This window comes from Mobula hypostoma, chromosome 12 (assembly GCF_963921235.1).
Source record: "Mobula hypostoma chromosome 12, sMobHyp1.1, whole genome shotgun sequence".
Lineage (NCBI taxonomy): Eukaryota > Metazoa > Chordata > Chondrichthyes > Myliobatiformes > Myliobatidae > Mobula > Mobula hypostoma.
The window spans coordinates 114,337,363-114,362,402 of record NC_086108.1 but is presented as its reverse complement, the minus strand read 5'-3'; the positions used below and the strand labels follow the sequence as shown (position 1 = coordinate 114,362,402).

General features: G+C 48.3%; 1 protein-coding gene across 4 annotated transcripts in view; it reads right to left on the bottom strand.

Moving 5' to 3' along the window:
* Window positions 1-25,040, bottom strand: part of LOC134355076 (choline transporter-like protein 5) — a 202,401-nt gene that overhangs the window by 21,592 nt on the left and 155,769 nt on the right. For all 4 annotated transcript variants that reach the window (XM_063064811.1, XM_063064810.1, XM_063064814.1 and 1 more), the window contains 5 exons: window positions 15,531-15,623; window positions 14,255-14,342; window positions 8,851-9,113; window positions 7,730-7,824; window positions 2,342-2,445 (listed from right to left, as the gene is read on the bottom strand). In XM_063064811.1, the coding sequence (XP_062920881.1) occupies window positions 2,342-2,445; window positions 7,730-7,824; window positions 8,851-9,113; window positions 14,255-14,342; window positions 15,531-15,623 (643 nt within the window). The remainder of the gene's footprint in view (window positions 1-2,341; window positions 2,446-7,729; window positions 7,825-8,850; window positions 9,114-14,254; window positions 14,343-15,530; window positions 15,624-25,040) is intronic.

The following is a 25,040-nucleotide window of genomic DNA, read 5'->3' as shown; positions in this document are numbered from 1 at the left end:
CAGAACACTGGGGAAAAAACCCACGTGGTCACGGGGAGAACGTGCAAACTCCACACAGACAGTTGGGATCACGGGTCATGAGGCAGCGGCACTATGCACTGCATTACTGTACTGTCCTATGAAGACTTTACAAATTTAGCTACTCCCACGGTGTGACCCTCCCTCAGCACCACCCCTCCCACGGTGTGACCCTCCCTCAGCACCACCCCTCCCACAGTGTGACCCTCCCTCAGCACCACCCCTCCCACGGTGTGACCCTCCCTCAGTACCACCCCTCCCACGGTGTGACCCTCCCTCAGCACCACCCCTCCCACAGTGTGACCCTCCCTCGGTACCACCCCTCCCATAGTGTGACCCTCCCTCAGCACCACCCCTCCCATGGTGTGACCCTCCCTCAGCACCACCCCTCCCACAGAGTGACCCTCCCTCAGTACCACCCCTCCCACAGTGTGACCCTCCCTCAGCACCACCCCTCCCACGGTGTGACCCTCCCTCAGCAACACCCCTCCCACGATGTGACCCTCCCTCAGTACCACCCCTCCCACGGTGTGACCCTCCCTCAGTACCACCCCTCCCACAGTGTGACCCTCCCTCAGTACCACCCCTCCCACAGTGTGACCCTCCCTCAGTACCACCCCTCCCACGGTGTGACCCTCCTTCAGTACCACCCCTCCCACGGTGTGACCCTCCCTCAGTACCACCCCTCCCACGGTGTGACCCTCCCTCAGTACCACCCCTCCCACGGTGTGACCCTCCCTCAGTACCACCCCTCCCACAGAGTGACCCTCCCTCAGTACCACCCCTCCCACAGTGTGACCCTCCCTCAGTACCACCCCTCCCACAGAGTGACCCTCCCTCAGGCCTGGCCCTCCCACAGTGTGACCCTCCCTCAGTACCACCCCTCCCACAGTGTGACCCTCCCTCAGTACCACCCCTCCCACGGTGTGACCCTCCCTCAGTACCACCCCTCCCACAGAGTGACCCTCCCTCAGTACCACCCCTCCCACAGTGTGACCCTCCCTCAGTACCACCCCTCCCACAGAGTGACCCTCCCTCAGGCCTGGCCCTCCCACAGTGTGACCCTCCCTCAGTACCACCCTCCCACAGTGTGACCCTCCCTCAGCACCATCCCTCCCACAGTGTGACCCTCCCTCAGTACCACCCCTCCCACAGAGTGACCCTCCCTCAGTACCACCCCTCCCACAGTGTGACCCTCCCTCAGTACCACCCCTCCCACAGTGTGACCCTCCCTCAGTACCACCCCTCCCACAGTGTGACCCTTCCTCAGTACCACCCCTCCCACAGTGTGACCCTCCGTCAGTACCACCCCTCCCACAGAGTGACCCTCCCTCAGTACCGCTCCTCCCACAGTGTGACCCTCCCTCAGTACCGCCCCTCCCAAAGTGTGACTCTCCCTCAGTACCACCCCTCCCACAGTGTGACCCTCCCTCAGTACCACCCCTCCCACAGTGTGACCCTCCCTCAGTACCACCCCTCCCACAGTGTGACCCTCCCTCAGCACCATCCCTCCCACAGTGTGACCCTCCCTCAGTACCACCCCTCCCACAGAGTGACCCTCCCTCAGTACCACCCCTCCCACAGTGTGACCCTCCCTCAGTACCACCCCTCCCACAGTGTGACCCTCCCTCAGTACCACCCCTCCCACAGTGTGACCCTTCCTCAGTACCACCCCTCCCACAGTGTGACCCTCCGTCAGTACCACCCCTCCCACAGAGTGACCCTCCCTCAGTACCGCTCCTCCCACAGTGTGACCCTCCCTCAGTACCGCCCCTCCCAAAGTGTGACTCTCCCTCAGTACCACCCCTCCCACAGTGTGACCCTCCCTCAGTACCACCCCTCCCACAGTGTGACCCTCCCTCAGTACCACCCCTCCCACAGAGTGACCCTCCCTCAGTACCGCTCCTCCCACAGTGTGACCCTCCCTCAGTACCACCCCTCCCAAAGTGTGACTCTCCCTCAGTACCACCCCTCCCAAAGTGTGACTCTCCCTCAGTACCACCCCTCCCACAGCATCCCCTCCCTCAGTACCACCCCTCCCACAGTGTGACCCTCCCTCAGTACCACCCCTCCCACAGTGTGACCCTCCCTCAGTACCACCCCTCCCACAGAGTGACCCTCCCTCAGTACCACCCCTCCCACAGTGTGACTCTCCCTCAGTACCACCCCTCCCACAGTGTGACCCTCCCTCAGTACCACCCCTCCCACAGTGTGACGCTCCTTTAATACTGCCCCTGTATTGAAGTTGTAAGTAGTGAGGTGGTGTGGTCACTGCTGCTCAGGTGGACTATATAACTGTTGCACACTTCGGCAGCTGACTCACCATTATGTAAGCATTCCTGTTCAGAAATTTGATGAATTTTTCTAAACACCAGAAGCAACACTTGAGACAGCACAACAGGAACCTGGCGAACTTGTTCTGTGCTCCTGGAGGGGAGAATAAAACACCAGTCAGCTTTGAACAATGTACACAAAATGCTGGAGGAACTCAACAGGTCGGGCAGCTTCTACGGCAGTGAGTAAATTGTCACCGTTTCAGGTAAGGACTGTTGAATTCTGGTGTTTAAATCAATGGTCTTTTAGAAGGCAGGAATGAGACATTAAACTTGCTGCTTCACCATCATTTTATTGAGAGTTGGAAGAACAAGGAGAACAGTGACAGGGTTGAAGAAAGGATCTAGAAATAGCCCAGCATAAAACAGCTACTTTTACACCCAAAGATAGGGAATTCCAGAAATAACAATAACCCAATTATAAAATATTTATTCAAGACTGCAAGAAAATTAACCAATGAGAAAATACTTCTTCACTTATAGAAGAACAAAGAAGCTTCCCAAATTTTACTTCGTATAGCCACTGGAGGCTTATTAAACTGTGATATAGATAAATGCTACTTAAAATGCAAGCAAATAATTAATTGTTAAACTGCAAAGAAACTGACAATTGAACAGTCGGGTCCAACTAGACCCTTCATCGCGACCAGAAAGAAAAGGGGAAAAATAAAAGGAGGTGGTGGGAAGGAAGGAATAAAGATGTACCTGCATCCCTTTCCATCAGAAACCCAAACATCAGGACGGAGGTACAGGAGCACCAGGTCTCGGACTCCTTCCCTCACACAGTGAGACTAATGAATCCCCTGCCACCAGGACAGTGAGCTGGTCACTGGTCACTTGTGCTGTGCACTGCTTGTATTTTGAATTACTGTATATTTTATTTGGTAATGTTTGTGTTATGTGCTGTGTATGATATATGCTTTGTGATCTGGAGGAATATTGTTTCATTTGGTTGCGTATATGTACAGCCAGATAAGACCATAAGATATAGGAGCAGAATTAGGCCATTTGGCCCATCAAGTCTGCTCCAACATTTCATCATGGCTGATCCATTTTTCCTTTCAGCTCCAATTTCCTGCCTTCCCCCCACCCCCATATCCTTCATGCCCTGACCAATCAAGAATCTATCAATCTCTGCCTTAAATATACATAAAGACTTGGCCTCCACAGCTGCCTGAGGCAATGAATTCCACAGATTCACCACCCTCTGGTTAAAGAAATTTCTCCTCATCTCCATTCTAAAAGGACACCCCCCTATTTTGATGTTGTGTCCTCTGGTCTTAGACACTCCCACCATAGAAAACATCTTTTCCCCTTCCACTCAATCAAGGCCTTTCTCCATTCGAAAGGTTTCAATTTGATCATCCATCATTCTTCTAAATTCTGGTGAATACAGGCCCAGATCTTCATATGACAAGCTGTTTAATCCTGGAATCCTTTTCGTGAACTTCCTTTGAACCCTATCCAGTTTCAGCACATTTCCAAGATAACGGGCCCAACACTGTTCATAATACTCCAAGTGAGGCCTCACTAGTGCTTTATAACGTTTCAACATTACATCCTTGCTTTGAAATTCTAGTCCTATTGAAATAAGTGCTAACATCACATTTGCCTTCCTCACAACTGACTCCACCTGCAAATTAACCTTCAGGGAATCCTACACAAGGACTCCCAAGTCCCTTTCCATCTCAGATTTTTGTACTTTCTCTCCATTTAGAAAATAGTCTACCCTTTCATTTCTTCTACCAAAGTGCATGACCGTACACTTCTCAACACTATTCCATCTGCCATTTCTTTGCCCATCCTCCTAATCTGTTTAAGTCCTTCTGTAGCCTCTCTACTTCCTCAAAACTTCCTGTCCCTCCACCTTATCTTCATATCACCTCCAAACTTTTCAACAAAGCCATCAATTCCATCATCCAAGTCATTGACATATAAGGTTAAAAGAATCTGTCCCAATATACACCCCTGTGAAACACCACTGTTCACCGGCAGCCAGCCAGAAAAGACTCCCTTTATTCCCACTCTTTTCCTCCTGCCAGTCTGCCACTGCTTTATCCATGCTAGAATCTTTCCTGTAATCCCATGGGCTTGGAGTTAGTTGATAACGTGTGGCACTTTGTCAAAGACCTGAAAATCCGAGAACAGAACATCAACTGATTCTCAAACACGAGGAAACGTTTCGATGATTTTAAGTTCCCTGGCCCCCACCGCTTTATTTTCACCATGGATGTCCAGTCCCTATATACTTCCATCCCTCATCAGGAAGGTCACAAAGCTCTACACTTCTTTTTGGATTCCAGACCTAATCAGTTCCCCTCTACCACCACTCTGCTCCGTCTAGCGGAATTAGTCCTTACTCTTAATAATTTCTCCTTTGGCTCCTCCCACTTCCTCCAAACTAAAGGTGTAGCTGTGGGCACCCATATGGGTCCTAGCTATGCCTGCCTTTTTGTTGGCTTTGTGGAACAATCTATGTTCCGTGCCTATTCTGGTATCTGTCCCCCACTTTTCCTTCGCTATATCGACGACTGCATTGGCGCTGCTTCCTGCACGCATGCAGAACTCGTTGACTTTATTAACTTTGCCTCCAACTTTCACCCTGCCCTCAAGTTTACGTGGTCAGTTTCCGACACCTCCTTCCCCTTTCTAGATCTTTCTGTCTCCATCTCTGGAGACAGCTTATCCACTGATGTCTACTATAAGCCTACTGACTCTCACAGATATCTGGACTATTCCTCTTCTCACCCTGTTTCTTGCAAAAATGCCATCCCCTTCTCTTAATTCCTCCGCCTCCGCCACATCTGCTCTCAGGATGAGGCGTTTTATTCCAGGACGAAGAAGATGTCTTCCTTTTTTAAAGAAAGGGGCTTCCCTTCCTCCACTATCAACTCTGCTCTTAAACGCATCTCCCCCATTTCACGTACATCTGCTCTCACTCCATCCTCCCGCCACCCCACTAGGAATAGGGTTCCCCTTGTCCTCACCTACCACCCCACCAGCCTCCAGGTCCAACATATTATTCTCCGTAACTTCTGCCACCTCCAACGGGATCCCACCACTAAGCACATCTTTCCCTCCCCGCCTCTCTCTGCCTTCTGCAGGGATTGCTCCCAACGCGACTCCCTTGTCCATTCGTCCCCCCCATCCCTCCCCACCAATCTCCCTCCTGGCACTTATCCTTGTAAGCGGAACAAGTGCTACACATGCCCTTACACTTCCTCCCTCACCACCATTCAGGGCCCCAGACAGTCCTTCCAGGTGAGGCGACACTTCACCTGTGCGTCGGCTGGGGTGATGTACTGCGTCTGGTGCTCCCGAAGTGGCCTTCTATATATTGGCGAGACCCGACACAGACTGGGAGATCGTTTCTTTGAACACCTACGCTCTGTCCGCCAGAGAAAGCAGGATCTCCCAGTGGCCACACATTTAAATCCACATCCCATTCCCATTCTGATATGTCTATTCACGGCCTCCTCTACTGTAAAGATGAAGCTACACTCAGATTGAAGGAACAACACTTTATATTCCGTCTGGGTAGCCTCCAACCTGATGGCATGAACAGTGACTTCTCAAACTTCCGCTAATGCCCCACCTCCCCCTCGTACCCCATCCGTTATTTATTTATTTATATACACACACATTCTTTTTCTCTCTCTCCTTTTTCTCCCTCCGTCCCTCTCACTATACCCCTTGCCCATCCTCTGGGTTCCCCCCCCTCCCCCTTTTCCTTCTCCCTGGGCCTCCTGTTCCATGATCCTCTCATATCCCTTTTGCCAATCACCTGTCCAGCTCTTGACTCCATCCCTCCCCCTCCTGTCTTCTCCTATCATTTTGGATCTCCCCCTCCCCCTCCCACTTTCAAATCTCTTACTAGCTCTTCCTTCAGTTAGTCCTGACGAAGGGTCTCGGCCTGAAACGTCGACTGTACCTCTTCCTAGAGATGCTGCCTGGCCTGCTGCGTTCACCAGCAACTTTGATGTGTGTTGCCATCAACTGATTCTCCTTTGTCTATCCTTATTGTTATTTCTTCAAAGAATTCCAACGTATTTGTCAGGAAACTTTGCTGACTATGGCCTATTTTATCATGTGCCCCCAAGTACCCTGAAAACTCATCGACTCCAACAGCTTCCCAACCGCTAACGGGCCTATAGTTGCATTCCTTCTGCCTCTCCTCCTTCTGGAAAAAAGAAGTCACATTTGCAATTTTCCAGTCTTCCAGAACCATTCCAGAATCTTATGATTCTTGAAAAATTATTACTAATGCCTCCACAATCTCCTCAACCACCTCATTCAGAACTCTGAGGTGTACACCATCTGGTCCAAGTGACTTATCTACTTTCAGACCTTTCACTTTACTTTGAACTTTGCCATCCCACCTTCCCTTCTTCATCACCCACTCACCCCCACTCCCGCTCCTTGCACGCTTCCCAGTGTGGACCACGTCCCCCTCTCTCCCTTCATCACCCCCTGTTCCCTTCCCAGTGTGGACCACGTCCCCCTCTTTTCCTTCATCAACCCCCTGTTCCCTTCCCAGTGTGGACCACGTCCCCCTCTTTTCCTTCATCAACCCCCCCATTCCCTTCCCAGTGTGGACCACGTCCCCCTCTTTTCCTTCATCAACCCCCCCATTCCCTTCCCAGTGTGGACCATGTCCCCCTCTTTTCCTTCATCACCCCTTGTTCCCTTCCCAGCGTGGACCATGTCCCCCTCTTTTCCTTTATCACCCCCTGTTCCCTTCCCAGTGTGGACCACGTCCCCCTCTTTTCCTTCATCACCCCCTGTTCCCTTCCCAGTGTGGACCATGTCCCCCTCTTTTCCTTCATTTTCCCGCCCCATTCCCTTCCCAGTGTGGACCACGTCCCCCTCTTTTCCTTCATCAACCCCCCCATTCCCTTCCCAGTGTGGACCACGTCCCCCTCTTTTCCTTCATCAACCCCCCCATTCCCTTCCCAGTGTGGACCACGTCCCCCTCTTTTCCTTCATCAACCCCCCCCGTTCCCTTCCCAGTGTGGACCATGTCCCCCTCTTTTCCTTCATTTCCCTGTCCCATTCCCTTCCCAGTGTGGACCATGTGCCCCTCTTTTCCTTCATTTCACCCCCCCGTACCCTTCCCAGTGTGGACCACGTCCCCCTCTTTTCCTTCATCAACTGCCCCCCCCATTCCCTTCCCAGTGTGGACCACGTCCCCCTCTTTTCCTTCATTTCCCTGCCCCGTTCCCTTCCCAGTGTGGACCACGTCTCTCTCTTTTTCTTCGTCACACCCCGTTCCCTTCCCAGTGTGGACCACGTCTCCCTCTTTTCCTTCATCAACCCCTGCCCCGTTCCCTTCCCAGTGTGGACCATGTCCCTCCTTCTCTCCGTCATCCCTCACTCACCTTTCAGCTTGTTGTCCAGGTACTCCAGAATGACCCTGATAAACTGAACGAGGGCGAGGATGAGAGAGCCGAAGGCCAGCGACCCGGTGTGGTACCTGAGGTGTGGAGATAGAGTCAAGGTTACGCCTCCAGCACCCTGGGAGCCTCATTCTTCCCATCTCCTCGCAGTCAGTCACTCTCCCCTACCTCAACTGTGACCCTTGTCCTCATCCTGACTCTGACCCTTGCACTCAGAATCTTAATGCTATACCCCTCACCTTTGTTCCGTCATCCTAATCCTCGCACCGTCTTGTCCCCTCACCTGCAATCACACCTTCTCCCCTCAGTTCTGTCCTGTCCCACAATGACCCTTCTGTGCCAGTTCCCTATCGCCCTCAGTCCCCTGATCTTCTCTCTCTTTTAGACATAGAACAGTTATCACAGGGACACTCACGTCTCCCTGTTAGACCATGAGGCCGAAAGACAAAGGAACAGAAACAGACCATTCAGCCCATCGGGTCTGTTCCACCATTTCTTCATGATCGATCTACTTCCCTGTCAATCCCATTCTACATGACATAGGACATGCTCTGCCAAACTAATTAAATAGGCAATCTAACTAATCCTCTCTGCCTACGCAAGTCCTTATTCTTTCATTTTCCTCACGTTCATGTGCCCATCTAAACACCTCATAAAAGTCCCTCATGTATCTGCCTCTCCCACCACTCCAGACAGGGCACTCTAGGCACCCGCCACTCTCTGTGTAAAAATCTTGGCCCTCATGTCTCCCTTGAACTTCCCCTCTCTCAGCTTAAGTACATGTCCTCAGCTATTAGACATTTCAACCCCAGTGAAAAAGATACTGTCCTCTTTCAATCCTTGCAGTGCTGCTGTGATTCCAGTGCCAACATGCCCACAGCTCACTAACCCAGAATGGTACGCCTTTGGAATGTGGGAGGAAACCGGAGCACCCGGAGGAAACCCACGCGGTCACAGTGAGACATACAAGCTCTATCCCGGAACCGAACCTGGGTCGCTGGTGTTGTAAAGCCTCACGCTAGCTGCTCTGCTACCATACTGCCTCTTGGTTGTACCTACTAGGGACCGGAGTAGCGAGGGTGGAAGCCCCTGGGTGTTCTCACCTCAAGGCGCGGCCGAAGGAGGCGAGCAGGGGAAAAGATGGTATGTCTGCTGGCTTCTTGAATGCCCAGTAGTAGGAGGCGAAGGCACCGGCCAAGGTGCACTGGCCCAGGGCAATGGCAAAGTTGACCAGCCACAGGAAGACGAAGAGGTTGCACAGCTGAAGGATGAAGATGTACTTGTGGTAAACGGTCTCTCCGCCGTAGAACGCAAAGGCACATTGTGCTCCCCGGCACAGCTTGGTGACATTGCTGGTGTTGAATGTCTATTGGGGAAGAACAAAAAGGCGTTGACTCATTTCCTACAGTGGAGACAGTCGGCACAGTCTCAGAACTAAGGAGGAATTTCCTTACCCAGAGGAGGCTGGTGAATCTATGGAATTCATTGCCACAGACAGCTGTGGAGGCCAAGTCATTGAGTGTATTTAAGGAGAAGGATGATTTGTTCTTGATTAGTCAAGGCGTCAGAGGTTATGAGGAGCAGGCAGAAGAATAGTGTTGAGAGATATAATGAAATAGCTATGATGGAATGGTGGAACAGACTTGATGAGTCAAACGGTCTCCTCCTGCTCCTATGTCTTAAGTTCTGATGGAATTCCTCTACACATGCCAAGAACTGGCCTTAGGGAGGTAGAGCATCAGGGGTATTGTGTGTCACCTGCCCCTCATGCTCAGAGGGAAGGGTAGTACAGTCCCTCCTGAACCGATGCCACTTGCCTGCTGGCGATGTAGGAGGCAGCTGTAATCCTGAAGGACTGGAATCCCCTGTACTAATCAGGTACAGACAGCACATTTTTACAGCTACACAGAAATTATAACCCATCAGGTCATCTGCTCCCACCCCTCTCCATCTGCTCCCGTGTTCCTCCAGCTCAGATAACTGACCTGCAGGAAGGCCTGGTCGGAAAGTAGGTTGTGAGGATGACATGAGGGGAGGTCAGGCAGGGACCTAGGAGATATGTGTACAAAATGTCACCAATGCTTCTGAACCTAACACAGCATGTCCACGATTTACTAACCCATACATCGCTGGAAGGTGTGAGGAAACCAGAGCACCTGGAGCAAACCTATGAGGTCATGGTGAGAACGTGCAAAAACTTACAGACAGTAGCGGGAATTGACCCCAACTGCCGGCGCTGTGAAGCGTTACGCTAACCACGCCAAGCCGATTAGGTTCACCCTCATTGGAATGGTGGCTGAGGGAGGAAGCAGGGCAAAAGAGTAGGTGAGGGTATCAGGCAGTGGGCAGTGCTGACACATCACAGAGCAGTAACATGGAAGAGTACAGTACAGAGTAGGTGAGGGTATCGGGCAGTGGGCAGTGCTGACACAACACAGTGCAGTAACATGGAAGAGTACAGTACAGAATCACTGACCATGATGGCGATGCAAACTACTGACTGTGGACTTTGGAAGGGGAAGTCGAGGGAACGCACACAGTCCTGATCGAGGGATCAGTAGTGGAAAGGGTGAGCAGTTTCAAGTTCCTAGGTGTCAACATCTCTGAGGATCTAACCCGGGCCCAACATATTAATGCAATTAAGAAGAAGGCATGACAGCAGCTATATTTCATTAGGAATTTGAGGTGATTTGGAATGTCACCAAAGACTCTCATAAAGTTCTACAGAATTACTGTGGAGAGCATTCTAACTGGTCACATCACTGTCTGGTACGGAGAGAACACAGATTAGAAAAAGCTGCAGAAAGTTGTAAACTCAGTCAGCTCCATCACAGGCACCAGCCTCCCCAGCATCGAGAACATCTTCAAAAGGCAATGTCTCAAGGAGACATCCATTATCAAGCAGCCCATCACCAAGGACATGCCCTCTTCTCATGGCTCGAATCAAGGAGGTAGTACAGGAGGCTGAAGACACACTCAATGTTTCAGGGACAGCTCCTTCCCCTCCGCCATCAGATTTCTGAGAGGACAATGAATCCATGAATATTCCTACAATATTCTTCACTCTCTTTTTGCACTATTTATTTTTTTAAACATACTTCTTATTGTAAATTATAGTTTTTATTGTTATGTATTGCTATGTACTGCTGCCGTAAAACAAATCTCACACCATACACCGGTGATATTAAATCTGATTCTCATCCCATTTACCTGCACCTGGTCCATATCCCACCACACTCTGCCTGTTTGTGCCACTAAATGCTGTTGTAACTGCTTCCATCAGCATCCTGGCAGCTCGTTCTGTCTGCCTGGGCAAATGAAGAAGCCATTCCCAGGGACAAGTGCGCAGGGAGTGAAGAGGAGGGGTAGAAGGGACGCGAGGGGAACATAGATCATGGAACATCACAGGACAGCACAGGTCCTTCAGTCCACAATGTTGTGGCAACCCCTTGACCTACTACAAGATCAATCTAACCATTCCCTCCCACAATGCCACATGCCTATCCAAGAGTCTCTTAAATGCTCCTAATGAATCTACCTTGACCACCATCTCTGGCAGGACGTTCCACGCACCCACCACTCTCCATGTAAGAAACTTTACCTCATACACCCCCCTATACTTCCTTGCAATCACAGTAAAATTATGTCCCCTCGTGTTAATCATTTTCACCCTGGGATAAAGTCTCTGGCTGTCCACTCAATCTATGCCTCTTATCATCTTGTACATACACCCCTGTCAAGTCACCCCTCATCCTCCTTGGCCTCAAAGGAAAAAGCCCCACAGTTGCTGATATCCTCCTGAAGCCAGGCAGAATCCAGGGGGAGAAGGAGCATACTGTCCTGGCAAATTGCTGTCTGGGGTATTGGTGCCTGGAGTGCTTCACCTTTGTGACCAGAATAAAAGGCCAGTACACTAAGTGTCCACTTTACTAGGTACGGGAGTGGAACCCAGTGTGGTCTTCCGCTGCTATAGCCCATCCACTTCAAGGCAGTTTCTCCCACAGAAATGCTGCTCACTGGATTTATTTTGTTTTTCACACCATTCTCTGTAAACTCTAGAGGCTGTTCTATGTGAAAATACCAGGAGATTAGCAGTTTGAGTTACTCAGACCTCCCGGTCTAGCACCAACAATCATTCCACGGTCAAAGTCACTTTTCTTCACATTTCTTCCCCATTCTAATATCGGGTCTGAACAACAATTGAACCTCTTGGCCATGTCTGCATATGTTTATGCATTGAGTTGCTGCCACATGATTGGCTGATTAGGTATTTGCATGAACAAGTAAGTGTACAGGTGAACCTCATAAAATGGCGACTAATGGAGATGCAAAAGTAACCCAATTATAGACAAGAAAAAAATCTGTTGATGGGGGAGGGGTGGAAGTAAAGAGCTGGGAAGCTGATTGATGAAAGAGATACAAGGCTGGAGAAGGGGGAATCTGATAGGAGAGGACAGAAGGCCATGGAAGAAGGAAAAGGGGGAAGAGTACCACAGGGAGCGCTCCCTACACGACTCCCTCCCGGCACTTATCCTTGCAAGCGGAACAAGTGCTACACCTCCTCCCTCACTACCATTCAGAGCCCCAAAACATAAGAAATAGGAGCAGGAGTCGGCCATCCGGCCCATCGAGCCTGCCCCGCTATTCAATAAGATCATGGCTGATCTGTCCGTAAACTCAGCTCCATCTACCTGCCTTTTCCCCATAACCCTTAATTCCCTTACTATGTAAAAATCTATCTAACTGTATCTCAAATATATTTAGTGAGGAAGCCTCAACTGCTTCCCTGGGCAGAGAATTCCACAGATTCACCACTCTCTGGGGAAAAACAGTTTCTCCTCATCTCCGTCCTAAATCTTCTCCTCTGAATCTTGAGGCAATGTCCCCTAGTTCTAGTCTCACCTACCAATGGAAACAACTTTCCTACTTCTTTCTTATCCCTTTCAAAGTTTTGTATGTTTCTATAAGATCCCCTCTCATTCTTCTGAATTCCAGAGAGTATAGTCCCAGGTGACTCAATCTCTCCTCATAGGTTAACCCCTTCATCCCTAGAATCAACCTGGTGAACCTCCTCTGCACTGCCTCCAAAGCCAGTATATCCCTCCTCAAGTATGGAGACCAGAACTGCACACAGTACTCCAGGTGCAGCCTCACCAGTACCCTGTATAGTTGCAGCATAACCTCCCTGCTCTTGAATTCAATCCCTCTAGCAATGAAGGCCAACATTCCGTTTGCCTTCTTAATAACTTCTTGTATCTGCAAGCCAACTTTTTGCAATCCATGCGCTAGCACTCCCAAGTCCCCCTGCACAACAGTATGCTTCCAGGTGAGGCGATACTTCACCTGTGTGACTGTAGGAGTCATCTACTGTATCCAGTCCTCCCGGTTTTGCCTCCTGTATATCAGTGAGACCCGACGTAGATTGGGAGATCACTTTGCCGAGCACCTACAATCTGTCTGCCAGATAAAGCAGGGTCTCCCAGTGACACCCATTTTAATTCCAACATATCAGTCCATGCCCTCCTCTACTGTCATGATAAGGCCACACTCAGGTTGGAGGAGCAACATCTTATATTCCGTCTGTGTCGTCATGGCTATTCCTCGAGGTCGAGGATGATGGTCTTCGTTCTGTTGATCTACTTATGGGCTCTCAAGTGGCTTATGAGTCCAATCTTGGCTTTGAAAGTTCTTCTGCATTCAGGACAGGTAGTTCCAGATGGCAGATCGGGCTTTGGTTGTTGCTGCCTCTCTTTCCATTTTCTTCTCTTTTCTTCTAATTCCGCACATCTGTTGGCTTCGAAAGTTGCTGTTCCCTCTCGGATGATGGCTTGCCAGAGTTTTCTGTCCTTGGCATTGGTTTCCCAATTGTTGATGCCGATGTTACATTTCTTCATGTTGGCTTTTAAGATGTCTTTGAATCTCTTCTGTTGTCCGCCTCTTTTACGTTTGCCTTCTTTAAGCTGGAGTAGAAGATGTGTAGCCTCCAACTTGATGGCATGAACATTGATTTCTTGAACTTTCTGTAATGCCCTCCCTCCCCCTCTCCTTCCCCATTGCTCATTCCAACGTCCCTCTCACCTTATCTCCTCTCTCCCTCCCTGTGGTCCTCCTCCCATGGCCCTCTGTCCTCTCCTATCAGATTCTCCCTTCTCCAGCCCTTTATCTCTCTCACCAATCAACTTCCCAGCTCTTTACTTCACCCCTTCCCCCCTCTCGGTTTCACCTATCACCTTGTGGTTCTTCCTCCCAACGCCCTACTTTCTTTCTCTGGCGTCTCACCCTTTTTGCCCCCAGTCCTGCTGAAGGGTCTCGGCCTGAAACGCCGACCGTACTCTTTTCCATAGATGCTTGCCTGACCTGCGAAGTGCCTCCAGCAATTTGTGTGTGTTGCTTGCAAAAGTAACTGTGTCTCTCTCCTTAGGTGACTCCAGACCAGGAGGTGTGTGCTTTGCCCCTGATCCAGGCTGGGCTACCAAATGAACCCCTGGTTCGACCTGCTGCACTTACCTCAGGATTGCACGTGGTGTTTGCATATTTACACTGGCCATGACTGGCCATTACCTTGTACACCGCCTCACCAGAGGTCGACAGGAATCTGCAGGCTTGCCGTTAAAGAATAATTCAGCAATTCTGTCCGCATCCCCGTCAACAATGAGATAACGTTTCCACTTTAAAACACAGAATAATAAAGGACCATCCAGGCCCCTCAGCCCACAATGTTGTGCTGGCCCTTTAACCTACTCTCAGAACAATCTAACCCTTTTCTCCTTTGTTTTTTGAGGCATAGAAAAACTCCAATGGAGCTCATTGATCCAATCTAGAAGATGGCTGTTTGGCCCATCAGGACTGTGCAAGTACAGTGGAGAAGTCCCCAGTCAATCTCTCCCCACTCTGACCAACTTTCTGCACAAGTCCCTGTTCCATGGCCATAGGCCCCAGATCCCTGCTGGGGGAGCTATTTCCTCCTCTGCCCTCTGGACCTTGTGTTCTCAGCACACACACACTCCACTCCCCGGGCACGCTTCCTGTAATGTGCTCAACGAAAACCTCAGTAACGATCCTCACCTCCTTAATTCTCTGCCTTACCTTCACCACCTTAGGGAGAGCCGTCCAATCTCCCCAGGCACCACCACCCCACCTCCGGGACTGTCCCACTGCGTCTCCACCCCAGTACAAAGCGCTGGTTTCATGCAGGTTCAATTAACCAGGTTGTAGCACTGCCTGGTACGGAGGGGCCACTGCACAGGATCGGAAAAAGCTGCAGCTGGACGCTATCATGGACACTAGCCTCCCAACATCGAGGACACCTTCAAAAGCTGATGCCTCAAAAAAGCAGCCTCCATCAATCATTAAGGACTGCCATCAGCCAGGACATGCCCTCTTGTCATTGCTATCATCAGGAAGGAGGTACAGGAGCCTGAAGACACACACTCAACGTTTCGGGAACAGCTTCTTCCCCTCTGCCATCAGATTTCTGAACGGGCAATGAGCCCATGAACATTACCCTACTAATTTTTTTCCCTCTTTTTTTGCACTACTTATTGACTTAATGATAAATATCTATAAATTACAATATTATATATTGCAAAACAACAAATTTCACAACATATGCCAGTGGTACTAAACCTGATTCTGATTCTGATCTGAAACCCGGTGGTACTGGGGAAGGAACATACAAACTTGCTCTGTCACTAGAGTGTAGGGCAGGTGAAGCTACAGGAGCCTTGCTGTCCCGGTCTATTTGATGTCGGATGAGGGAGCTCGAAATCCCCGGAAAGGATACATGGCTGTTACAGCCCAGTAGCAAATGCAGAGGGCTAGGAGCAGGAAAGTGATGATAGGGTAGAAGAGGGTAGACATAATATATCCAATGGCTCTGAGGATAAAAAAAACACCAGTCAGATGAACAGATGAGCAACTAAAGACATCCAACACTTTACATTTAAGTATTTAAGTTTGCTGATGACACCACTGTCGTGGCCAAATCCGAGGTGGTGATGAATCAGTACGTGGGAGAGAGATTGAAGATCTGCCTGTGGTTTCACAACAATCTCTCACTTCACGTTATTAATCTACCGCCGGCCGGTGGCACAGTGAGATCAGTTCCGGACTCCAGAGCGAAGGTTCCCGAGTTCAAATCCAGGTCGGGCCACCCCCAAGCACGCTTTCCATCTGTACTGGGTTGAGTGTCGAGCTAGCCACTCGGCCTCGTAAAAAATACAAGGGTCGAGTCAGGAACGTTCGGAACGTGACCCAGTTAATCCTGACACCACGTGCCAGACAAGAATGGCTGAATGTCTGGTATGACACGCTTAAAAAAAATTAATCTACCTAAACATCCGACACTTTACCAAACAGGGAGTGTACAGGCCATTCAGCCCAAGCACTCCATGCTTGTTTTCCTGCCGCACTAGGTTTCTCCCCTCGTTCCTCATTGACATCGAGTGTGACTAACCCCAACTTAACCTAGTAGGGGCCTCAAGAACGTCATGTAGTGACACCCACCACACCACTGCCTCCTTCACTCCACTTTGCTCCCCTCCCCTCCCATCCCTGAGATCCCTTCCAGGTCTTCACCCTTATACCACGGGGCAAGGGTTCCACATTCACAGGACATAGAACATTAGAGCATACTGCAGGCCCTTCAGCCCACAATATGCGCTGACCTTTTAACCTTCTCTAAGATCAATTTAACCCTTCCCTCCCACATAACCCTCCATTTTTCTATCATCCATGAGCCTATCTTTTAAATGTCTCCAATGTATCTGTCACTATCACCATCCCTGGCAGGGCATTCCACACACCTACCACTCTCTGTGTAAAATACTTACCTCTGACATCCCCCCTAAACTTTCCTCCACCTTAAAATTTTGCCCTTTCGTATTAGCCATTTCCACCCTGGGTAAAAGTTTTTGGCTGCCCACTCTTCTCACCTTGTACAGACAATAGACAATAGACAATAGGTGCAGGAGTCCCTTCGAGCCAGCACCGCCATTCACTGTGATCATGGCTGATCATCCACAATCAGTATCCAGTTCCTGCCTTATCCCCATAACCTTTGATTCCGCTATCTTTAAGAGCTCTATCCATCTCTTTTTTGAAAGCGTCCAGAGACTTGGCCTCCACAACCTTCTGGGGCAGAGCATTCCATATATCCACCACTCTCTGGGTGAAAAAGTTTTTCGTCAACTCCGTTCTAAATGGCCTATCCCTTATTCTTAAACTGTGGCCTCTGGTTCTGGACTCGTCCATCAGCGGGAACATGCTTCCTGCCTCCAGTGTGTCCAATCCCTTAATAATCTTATATGTTTCAATAAGATCCCCTCTCAGCCTTCTAAATTCCAGAGTATACAAGCCCAGTCGTTCCAATCTTTCGACATATGACAGTCCTGCCATCCCGGGAATTAACCTTGTGAACCTACGCTGCACTCCCTCAATAGCAAGAATGTCCTTCCTCAAATTTGGAGACCAAAACTGCACACAGTACTCCAGGTGTGGTCTCACCAGGGCCCTGTACAGCTGCAGAAGGACCTCTTTGCTCTTATACTCAATTCCCCTTGTTATGAAGGCCAGCATGCCATTAGCTTTCTTCACCGCCTGCTGTACTTGCACGTTTGCTTTCAGTGACTGATGTACAAGAATACTTAGATCTTGTTGTGCTTCCCCTTTTCCTAACTTGACTCCATTTAGATAATAATCTGCCTTCCTGTTCTTACCACCAAAGTGGATAACCTCACATTTATCCACATTAAACTGCATCTGCCATGCATCTGCCCACTCACCCAGCCTGTCCAAGTCACCCTGCATTCTCATAACATCCTCCTCACATTTCGCACTGCCACCCAGCTTTGTGTCATCAGCAAATTTGCTAATTACACTTCTGTCTCATCCTCCACTCCCAAGGGAAAAGCCCCAGCTCATTCAACTTGTTCTCCTAAGACATGTTCTCTAACCCAGGCAGAATCCTGGTAAATCTCCTCTGCACCCTCTCTAAAGCTTCCATATCTGTCCTATGATGAGGCGACCAAAACTGAACACTGGATTCCATGTTGGTCTGAGGGTTTTACAGAACTGTAACATTGCCTCAATATTTGACTAATGAATTTCTAATACACCTTCCTAACCACCCTATCAACTTGTACAGCAACTTTCAGGGATCCCAGGATCCCTTTGTCCCCTCCCCCCAGCCCTTTGCAGAAAGAGGTGGCCCGTGAATTCCTGGTTGGATGTATTGGTGACTGTCTGATATTTGCTGGAAAACGATTGAGTTTTTAAATCCTGAGTGAGACAGATGCAGAGTTTGTTCTACTGGTTGGTGCAACAAACAGCACCGGCAGTGCCTGGCATTAAACAAAGTTCAAAGGCGACACAGTTTGAGAGCGGGTACAGCCCCAGAGTCTAGTGTTTGATGCTGACTTCCAGTGCTGTCTGTGTGGAGTTTGCATGTACTCCCTGTGACCACATGGGTTTCCCCTGGGTGCCCAAAGACATGCGGCTCAGCAGGATAATTGGCCGCTGTAGATTGTCACCAGTGTGTGGGTGAGGAGTGGAATTAGGTGATGGGCCTAAAGAGGGAATGAAATGGGATCTTGTGTTGGATTGGCATCATTGGATGGTTAATGGTCGGCAGGGAATCGTTGGGCCAAAAGGCCTGTTTCTGTACAGGCTTTGATCAGTATACCTAGGTTCCCCACCAACTCAGTCCCTTCCACCTGACACCAACAACACAAAGCACTAGACTTTATAAGGCATTGGTCAGACCACAATTGGAGTATTGTGAGCAGGTTTGTGCCCCTTATCTAAGAAAGGATGTGCTGGCGTTGGGGAGGGAACAGAGGAAGTTCACTCTTTGGACGACTAACAGGACCCACTGAGAAGTGACAATTTGGGAATTGAGTTACATAAGACCATAAGATATAGGAGCATAATTAGCCTACTTAGCCCATCGAGTCTGCTCTGCCATTTCATCATGGCTGATTCAATTTTCCTCTCAGCCCAATCACCTGCCTTCTTCATGTATCCCTTCATGCCCTGACCATTCAATAATCTATTAACCTCTGCCTTAAATAAACATAAATACTTGACCTCCACAGCTGCCTGTGACAATGAATTCCACAGATTCACCACTCTCTGGCTAAAGAAATTCCTCCTCATCTCCATTTTAAAATGACATCCTTTTATTCTGAGGCTGTGTCCTTTGGTCTTAGACTCTCCCACCAGAAGAAACATCCTCTCCACATTCACTCTATCAAGGTCTTCACCATTTATAGGTTTCAATCAGGTCATCCCTCATTCTTCTGAATTCCAGTGAATACTGGCCCAGAGCCATCAGACGCTCTTCCTATGACAAGCCATTCAATCCTGGAATCATTTTTTTGAACCTCCTCTGAACCCTCTCCAGTTTCGGCACATCGTTTCTAAGATAAGGGGCCCAAAACTGCACATAGTACTCCAAGTGAGGCCTGATCTGTACTTTATAAAAGACTCAACATTACATCCTTGCTTTTATATTCTAGTCCTCTTGAAATGAATGCTAACATTGCATTTGCCTTCCTCACCATAGACTCAACCTCAAAATTAACCTTCAGGGAATCCTGTACAAGGACTCCCAAGTCCCCTCGCACCTCAACTTTTGTATTTTTCTCTCCATTTAGTCAACCCTTTCACTTCTAATCCCCTCAACCACAAGCTGCTTTCAAAATCCACCTTGCAGGCACTCTCGAAACTCTCCCACCTGGAATCAAGCACCAACTTGGTTTCCCCAATCTACCTGTATATTGAAATCCCCTATTGTAACATTGCCTTTTTGACATGCATGTTCAATCTCCCACCGTGATTTTTAGGCCACATCCTTCCTTATGTTTGGAGGTCTGTATACAACTCTCTTTTTACCCTTGCAGTTCCTAAGCTCTATTCACAATGATTCAACACCTTCTGACAATGTCACCCTTTCTAATGATTTGATTTAATTTTTTACCAACAGAGCAATGCCATTCCCTCTGCCTTTCTGACTGTCCTTTCGATTCAATGTGTTTCCTTGAATATTATGCTCGCAGCTATAATCTTCTTTCAACTTTTTTTTACCGTGCCATGTTCTGCTCTTTATCAAATTACGGTATAGCTTTGCACTGTTGTAATTATATGTTATAATTAAGTGGTTTTGTCAGTTTTAGTCTTGGTCTGTCCTGTGCTTCTGTGATATCTTTCTGGAGGAACATTGTATCATTTTTAATGCATGCATTTCTAAATGACAATGAACGAGGACTGAGTGTCCTCATAATCTAAAACTATGATTCAGTGAAGCCTACAACACCATACCTGCCAATCTGCAACTGTGCTACAAGTTCATCTACTTTATTCCATATACCGTACTGTGCGCAGGTCTAAGTCAGCCTACAATGTTGTTTGTTGTGCTGGGGAAGGATGTATGTTGGCATACAACTCAAGTGTTTCTGCAGAAAATTTGTAAATCTACAGCAACAAACACACAAAATGCTGGAGGAACTCAGCAGGCCAGGCAGCATCTATGGAAATGAATAAACAGTTGGTGATTCAGAATGAGACCCTTCATCAATAATTGAGGAAATAAACAGAGGTTGCCAATATATTCGGGAGGTTACTCAGATGACATTGGAGGTTAAGTTAAGGTATACTTGGGAGCAGGAGGTTGGTTTGCTTATGAAGTTAGCCAGTCATAGAGCATTAAATCACAGGATCAAACCTTAAGGCCCATCTAGTCCATGCCAAACGGTTTTGCTGCCTTGTCCCATTGAATCGCACCCTTGACCATAGAACTTTATGTCCTTCCCACCCATGTACCTTTCCAAACTTCTCTTAAATGTTGCAAGAAAACTCAGATCCACCAGTTCCACCCTCTGAGTGAAGATGTTCCCCCAAACATTGCACCTCTCACCTTTAACCTATGACCTCTAGTACTCATCTCAGCCAACTTCAGTGAAAAAAGTCTGCTTGCATTTGCCCTGTCTATACCCCTCATAATGTTGTATGCTTCTATCAAATCTCCCCTCATTTTCTTGCGCACCAGTGAGGGTAGAAACAGGATGACTTGGCAGATAAATGTAATGTTGAGAAGCTGGTGTAGGGGGCAGGGTTCAGGCTCTTGGATCATTGGGAACTCCTCTGGGGAGGCGTGACCTGTTCAAAAGGGATGGATTGCACCTGAACCCGAGGGGAACCAATATTCTCATGGGCAGGTTTGTTGGAGCTGTCGCAGAGGGTTTAAATTAATTTGGCCAGGGGATGGGAACCAGAGCGAAGGGACGCTGGGTAGCACAGATGATAAAACAAAAACAAAGGCAGACTGCAGTCAGATTGTCAGGAAGGGCAGGCACATGTTGGGACAAAATTACAGCCAGCAGGGATGTACATTAGGGATGCAGAATCAAAAAGGAGCAGCAAATACAGTACTCAAAGTGTTATATCTTAATGTACAGTGTATAAGAAATAAGGTGGATGATCTTGTTGCAATTTTACGGACTGCCAGTTATGATGTTGTGGCCATCACTGAATCGTGGCTGAAGGATGGCTGTATTAGGAGCTGAATGTCCAAGGTTACACGTTGTATCAGAGGGATAGGAAGGTAGACAGAGGGGGCTGGCATGCCTCTGCTGGTACAGAATAATATCAAATCATTACAAAGAGGAGACACATAGGATCGGAAAATATTGAATCCTTGTGGGTTGAGTTAAGCAAGGGTAAAAGGACCCTGATTGCGGTAATATACAGACCTCCAAAACAGTAATTGGAATGTGTACCACAGATTACAATGGGAAATTGAAAAGGTGAGTCAAAAGGGAAATTTATGACAGTCATGGGAGATTTTAACATGCACATTGACTGGGAAAATTAGGTTGGTAATGGATCTCAAGAGAGTGAGTTTGTTCAATGCCTAAGAGATGGCTTTTTAGAGCATTTTGGCATTGCGCCTACTAGGGAATCAGCTACACTGCATTGGGTGTTATGTAATGAATCAGAGGCGATTAGGCAGCTTATGGTGAAAGAACCCTTAGGAACCAGTGATCACAATTTGATGCAACACACACAAAAAGTGCTGATGAACGCAGCAGGCCAGGCGGCATCTATAGGAAGAGGTACAGTCGACATTTTGGGCCAAGAATGTTGAATGCTGAAAGGCCTAGACAGAGTAGATCTGGAAAGGATGTTTCCCATGGTGGGCGAATCTAGGACAAGAGAGCACAGCCTCAGGATAGAGAGGCATCTATTTAAAACATAGATACAGTGAAATTTCTTTAGCCAGAGGGTGGTGAATTTGTGGAATTTGTGACACAGGCAGCTGTGGAGGCCAGGTCGTTGGGTGTATTTAAGGCAGAGATGATAGGTTCTTGATTGGACATGGCATAAAGGTTACGGGGAGAAGGCCAGGGAGTGGGGCTAAGGAGGGGGGAAAAGGATCAGCCATGATTGAATGGCACAGCAGACTCGATGGGCCAAATAGTCTAATTCTGCTCCCATGCCTTATAGTCTAATGGGCTTAATAAAGTCCTAGCCTATTCAACCTCTCTCTATAACTCAGATTCTCAAGTTCTGGCAACATTCTCGCAAATTTTCACTATACGCTTTCAATCTTATTCATATCTTTCCTGTAGGTAGGTGACGAAAACCGCACACAATATTCCAAATTAGGCCTTGCCAATATCTTATATGATTTCAGCTTAACATCCCAAATCCTGTTCTCGTTACATAGAAACATAGAAAACCTACAGCACAATACAGGCCCTTCGGCCCACAAAGCTGTGCCGAACATGCCCTTACCTTAGAAATTACCTAGGATTACCCATAGCCCTCTATTTTTCTAATCTCCATGTACCTATCCAAGAGTCTCTTAAAAGACCCTATCGTATTCACCTCCACCACTGTCGCTGGCAGCCCATTCCACGCACTCACCACTCTCTGTGTAAAAAACTTGCCCCTGACATCTCCTCTGTACCTGCTTCCAAGCACCTTAAAACTGTGCCCTGTCATGTTAGCTATTTCGGCCCTGGGAAAAAGCCTCTGACTATCCACACAATCAATGCCTCTCATCATCTTAATCACCTCTATCAGGTCACCTCTCTTCCTCTGTCGCTCCAAGGAGAAAAGGCCAAGTTCACTCAACATATTCTCAAAAGGCATGCTCCCCAATCCAGGTAGCATTCTTGTAAATCTCCTCTGCACCCTTTCTATAGTTTATTTTGATTTACGAAAGCCAATGTGCCAAAACTGCTCTTTAGATCATAAGACTTAGAACATAAGACTCAGCCCATTGAGTCTGCTCCATCATTCCTTCATTGCTGATTTATTAACCCTCTAAAGTCCATTCTCCTGCCTTCTCCCCGTAATATTTGACACCTTGATTAATCAAGAACTTATCAGCCTTCGACATAAATATACCGCATGGCTTGGCCTCCACGGCTGTCTGTGGCAATGAAATCCACAGCTTCACCACCCTCTGATGAAAGAGATTCCTCCTCATCTCGGTTCTAAATGGATGTCCCTCTACTCTGAGGCTGTGCCCTCTGGTCCTAGACTCCCTGACCAAAGGAAACATCATCTGCACATCCAGTCTACCAAGACTTTTCAATATTCAATGAGATCTCCCCTCATTCCTCTAAACTCTAATGAGTACAGGCACAGAGCCATCAAACGGTTCTCATATACTACCTTTTCATTCCTGGGTACTTTCTCGTAAACCTCCTCCAGACCGTCTCCAATGACAGCACATCTTTTCTTTGACGAGGGGCCCAAAACTGCTCACAATATTTAAAGCGCGGTCTGATCAGTCCCTTATTACGCCTCAGCATTACATCCTTACTTGTGTATTCTAGTCCTCTCGAAATGAATGCTAACATTGCATTTGCCTGCCCACCACCAACTCAACCTGCAAGGAATCGTGCCAGCGGACTTCAAAATCCTTTTGCAACTCTGATTTTTGAATCTTCTCCCAATTAGAACATAGTCTGTGCCTTTATTCCTTCTGCTGAGTGCATCACCATACACTTCCCTTTGTTATATTCCATTGCCACTTTGGCCATTTGCCCAAACTGTCCAAGTCCTTCTGCAAACACTCTGCTTCCTCAACAGTACCCACCTCTCCAACTACCTTCGTATTGTCCACAAAAAGTGGCCAAAATGCAATCAATTATTTCATCTAAAGCATTGACATTCAACGTGAAATGAAGTGATCCCAACACCGAACCCTGCGGTACACCATTACTCGCTGGCAGCCAACCAGAAAAGGTCCCCTTTATTCCCGCTCGTTGCCTCCTGCCAATTAGCCAATCTTTCATCCATGCTAATCACAAAATATTCTGCAGATGCTGGGGTCAAAGCAACACGCACAAAACGCTGGAGGAACTCAGCAGGTCGGGCAGCATCCGTGGAAACGAACGGTCAATGTTTCAGGCTGAGTCCTGATGAAGGGTCTCGGCCCAAAACATTGACTGTTCGTTTCCACAGTTGCTGCCCAACCTGCTGAGTTCCTCCAGCGTTTTGTGCATGTTGCTTCCATCCATGCTAATATCCTTCCTGTAATTCCCTGGGCTCTTAACTTGCTAAGCAGCCTCAAGTGGGGCCATGTCAAAGGCTTTCTGAAAATCCAAATAAACAACATCCACTGACTCTCCTTTGTCTATCCTACCTGTTATTTCCTCAAAGAATTACAACAGATTAGTCAGGCAAGATTTCCCCTTTAGAAAACTACGCTCACTTTGGCCTATTTTATTACATGCTTCCAAGAACCCCAAAACCACATCCTTAACGATCGACTTCCACGTCTTCCCAACCACTGAGGTCAGACTAACTGGTCTATAACTTCCTTTCTTCTGCCTCCCTCCCTTCTTAAAGAGTGGAGTGACATTTGCAATTTTCCAGTCCTCAGGAACCATTCCAGAATCTAGTGATTCTTGAAAGATCATTACTAATGCCTCCACAATCTCTTCAGCACCTCTTTCAGGATCCTGGGATGTAGTCCAGGTGACTTACCTACCTTCAGACTATCCAGCTTCCCAAGCACCATCTCCTTAATACTAGCACCAACACTCACTCCTTCCCAACACTCCTGAATTTCTGGCATTCTGCTGGTGTCTTCCACAGTGAAGACTGATGCACAGTGGGGTAGTGGCTAGCACAACACAGTTGCATTCAGATATACAACCTCCAGTTTTGTGGTCCTCACCCTTTTTGATTTTGGCCTCCTCTAGCATTTTAATGCAACCCACTGCCTGATACTTTGCTCCATCATCTCCCTGACCTTCCTGACAGTCTCACTACACAC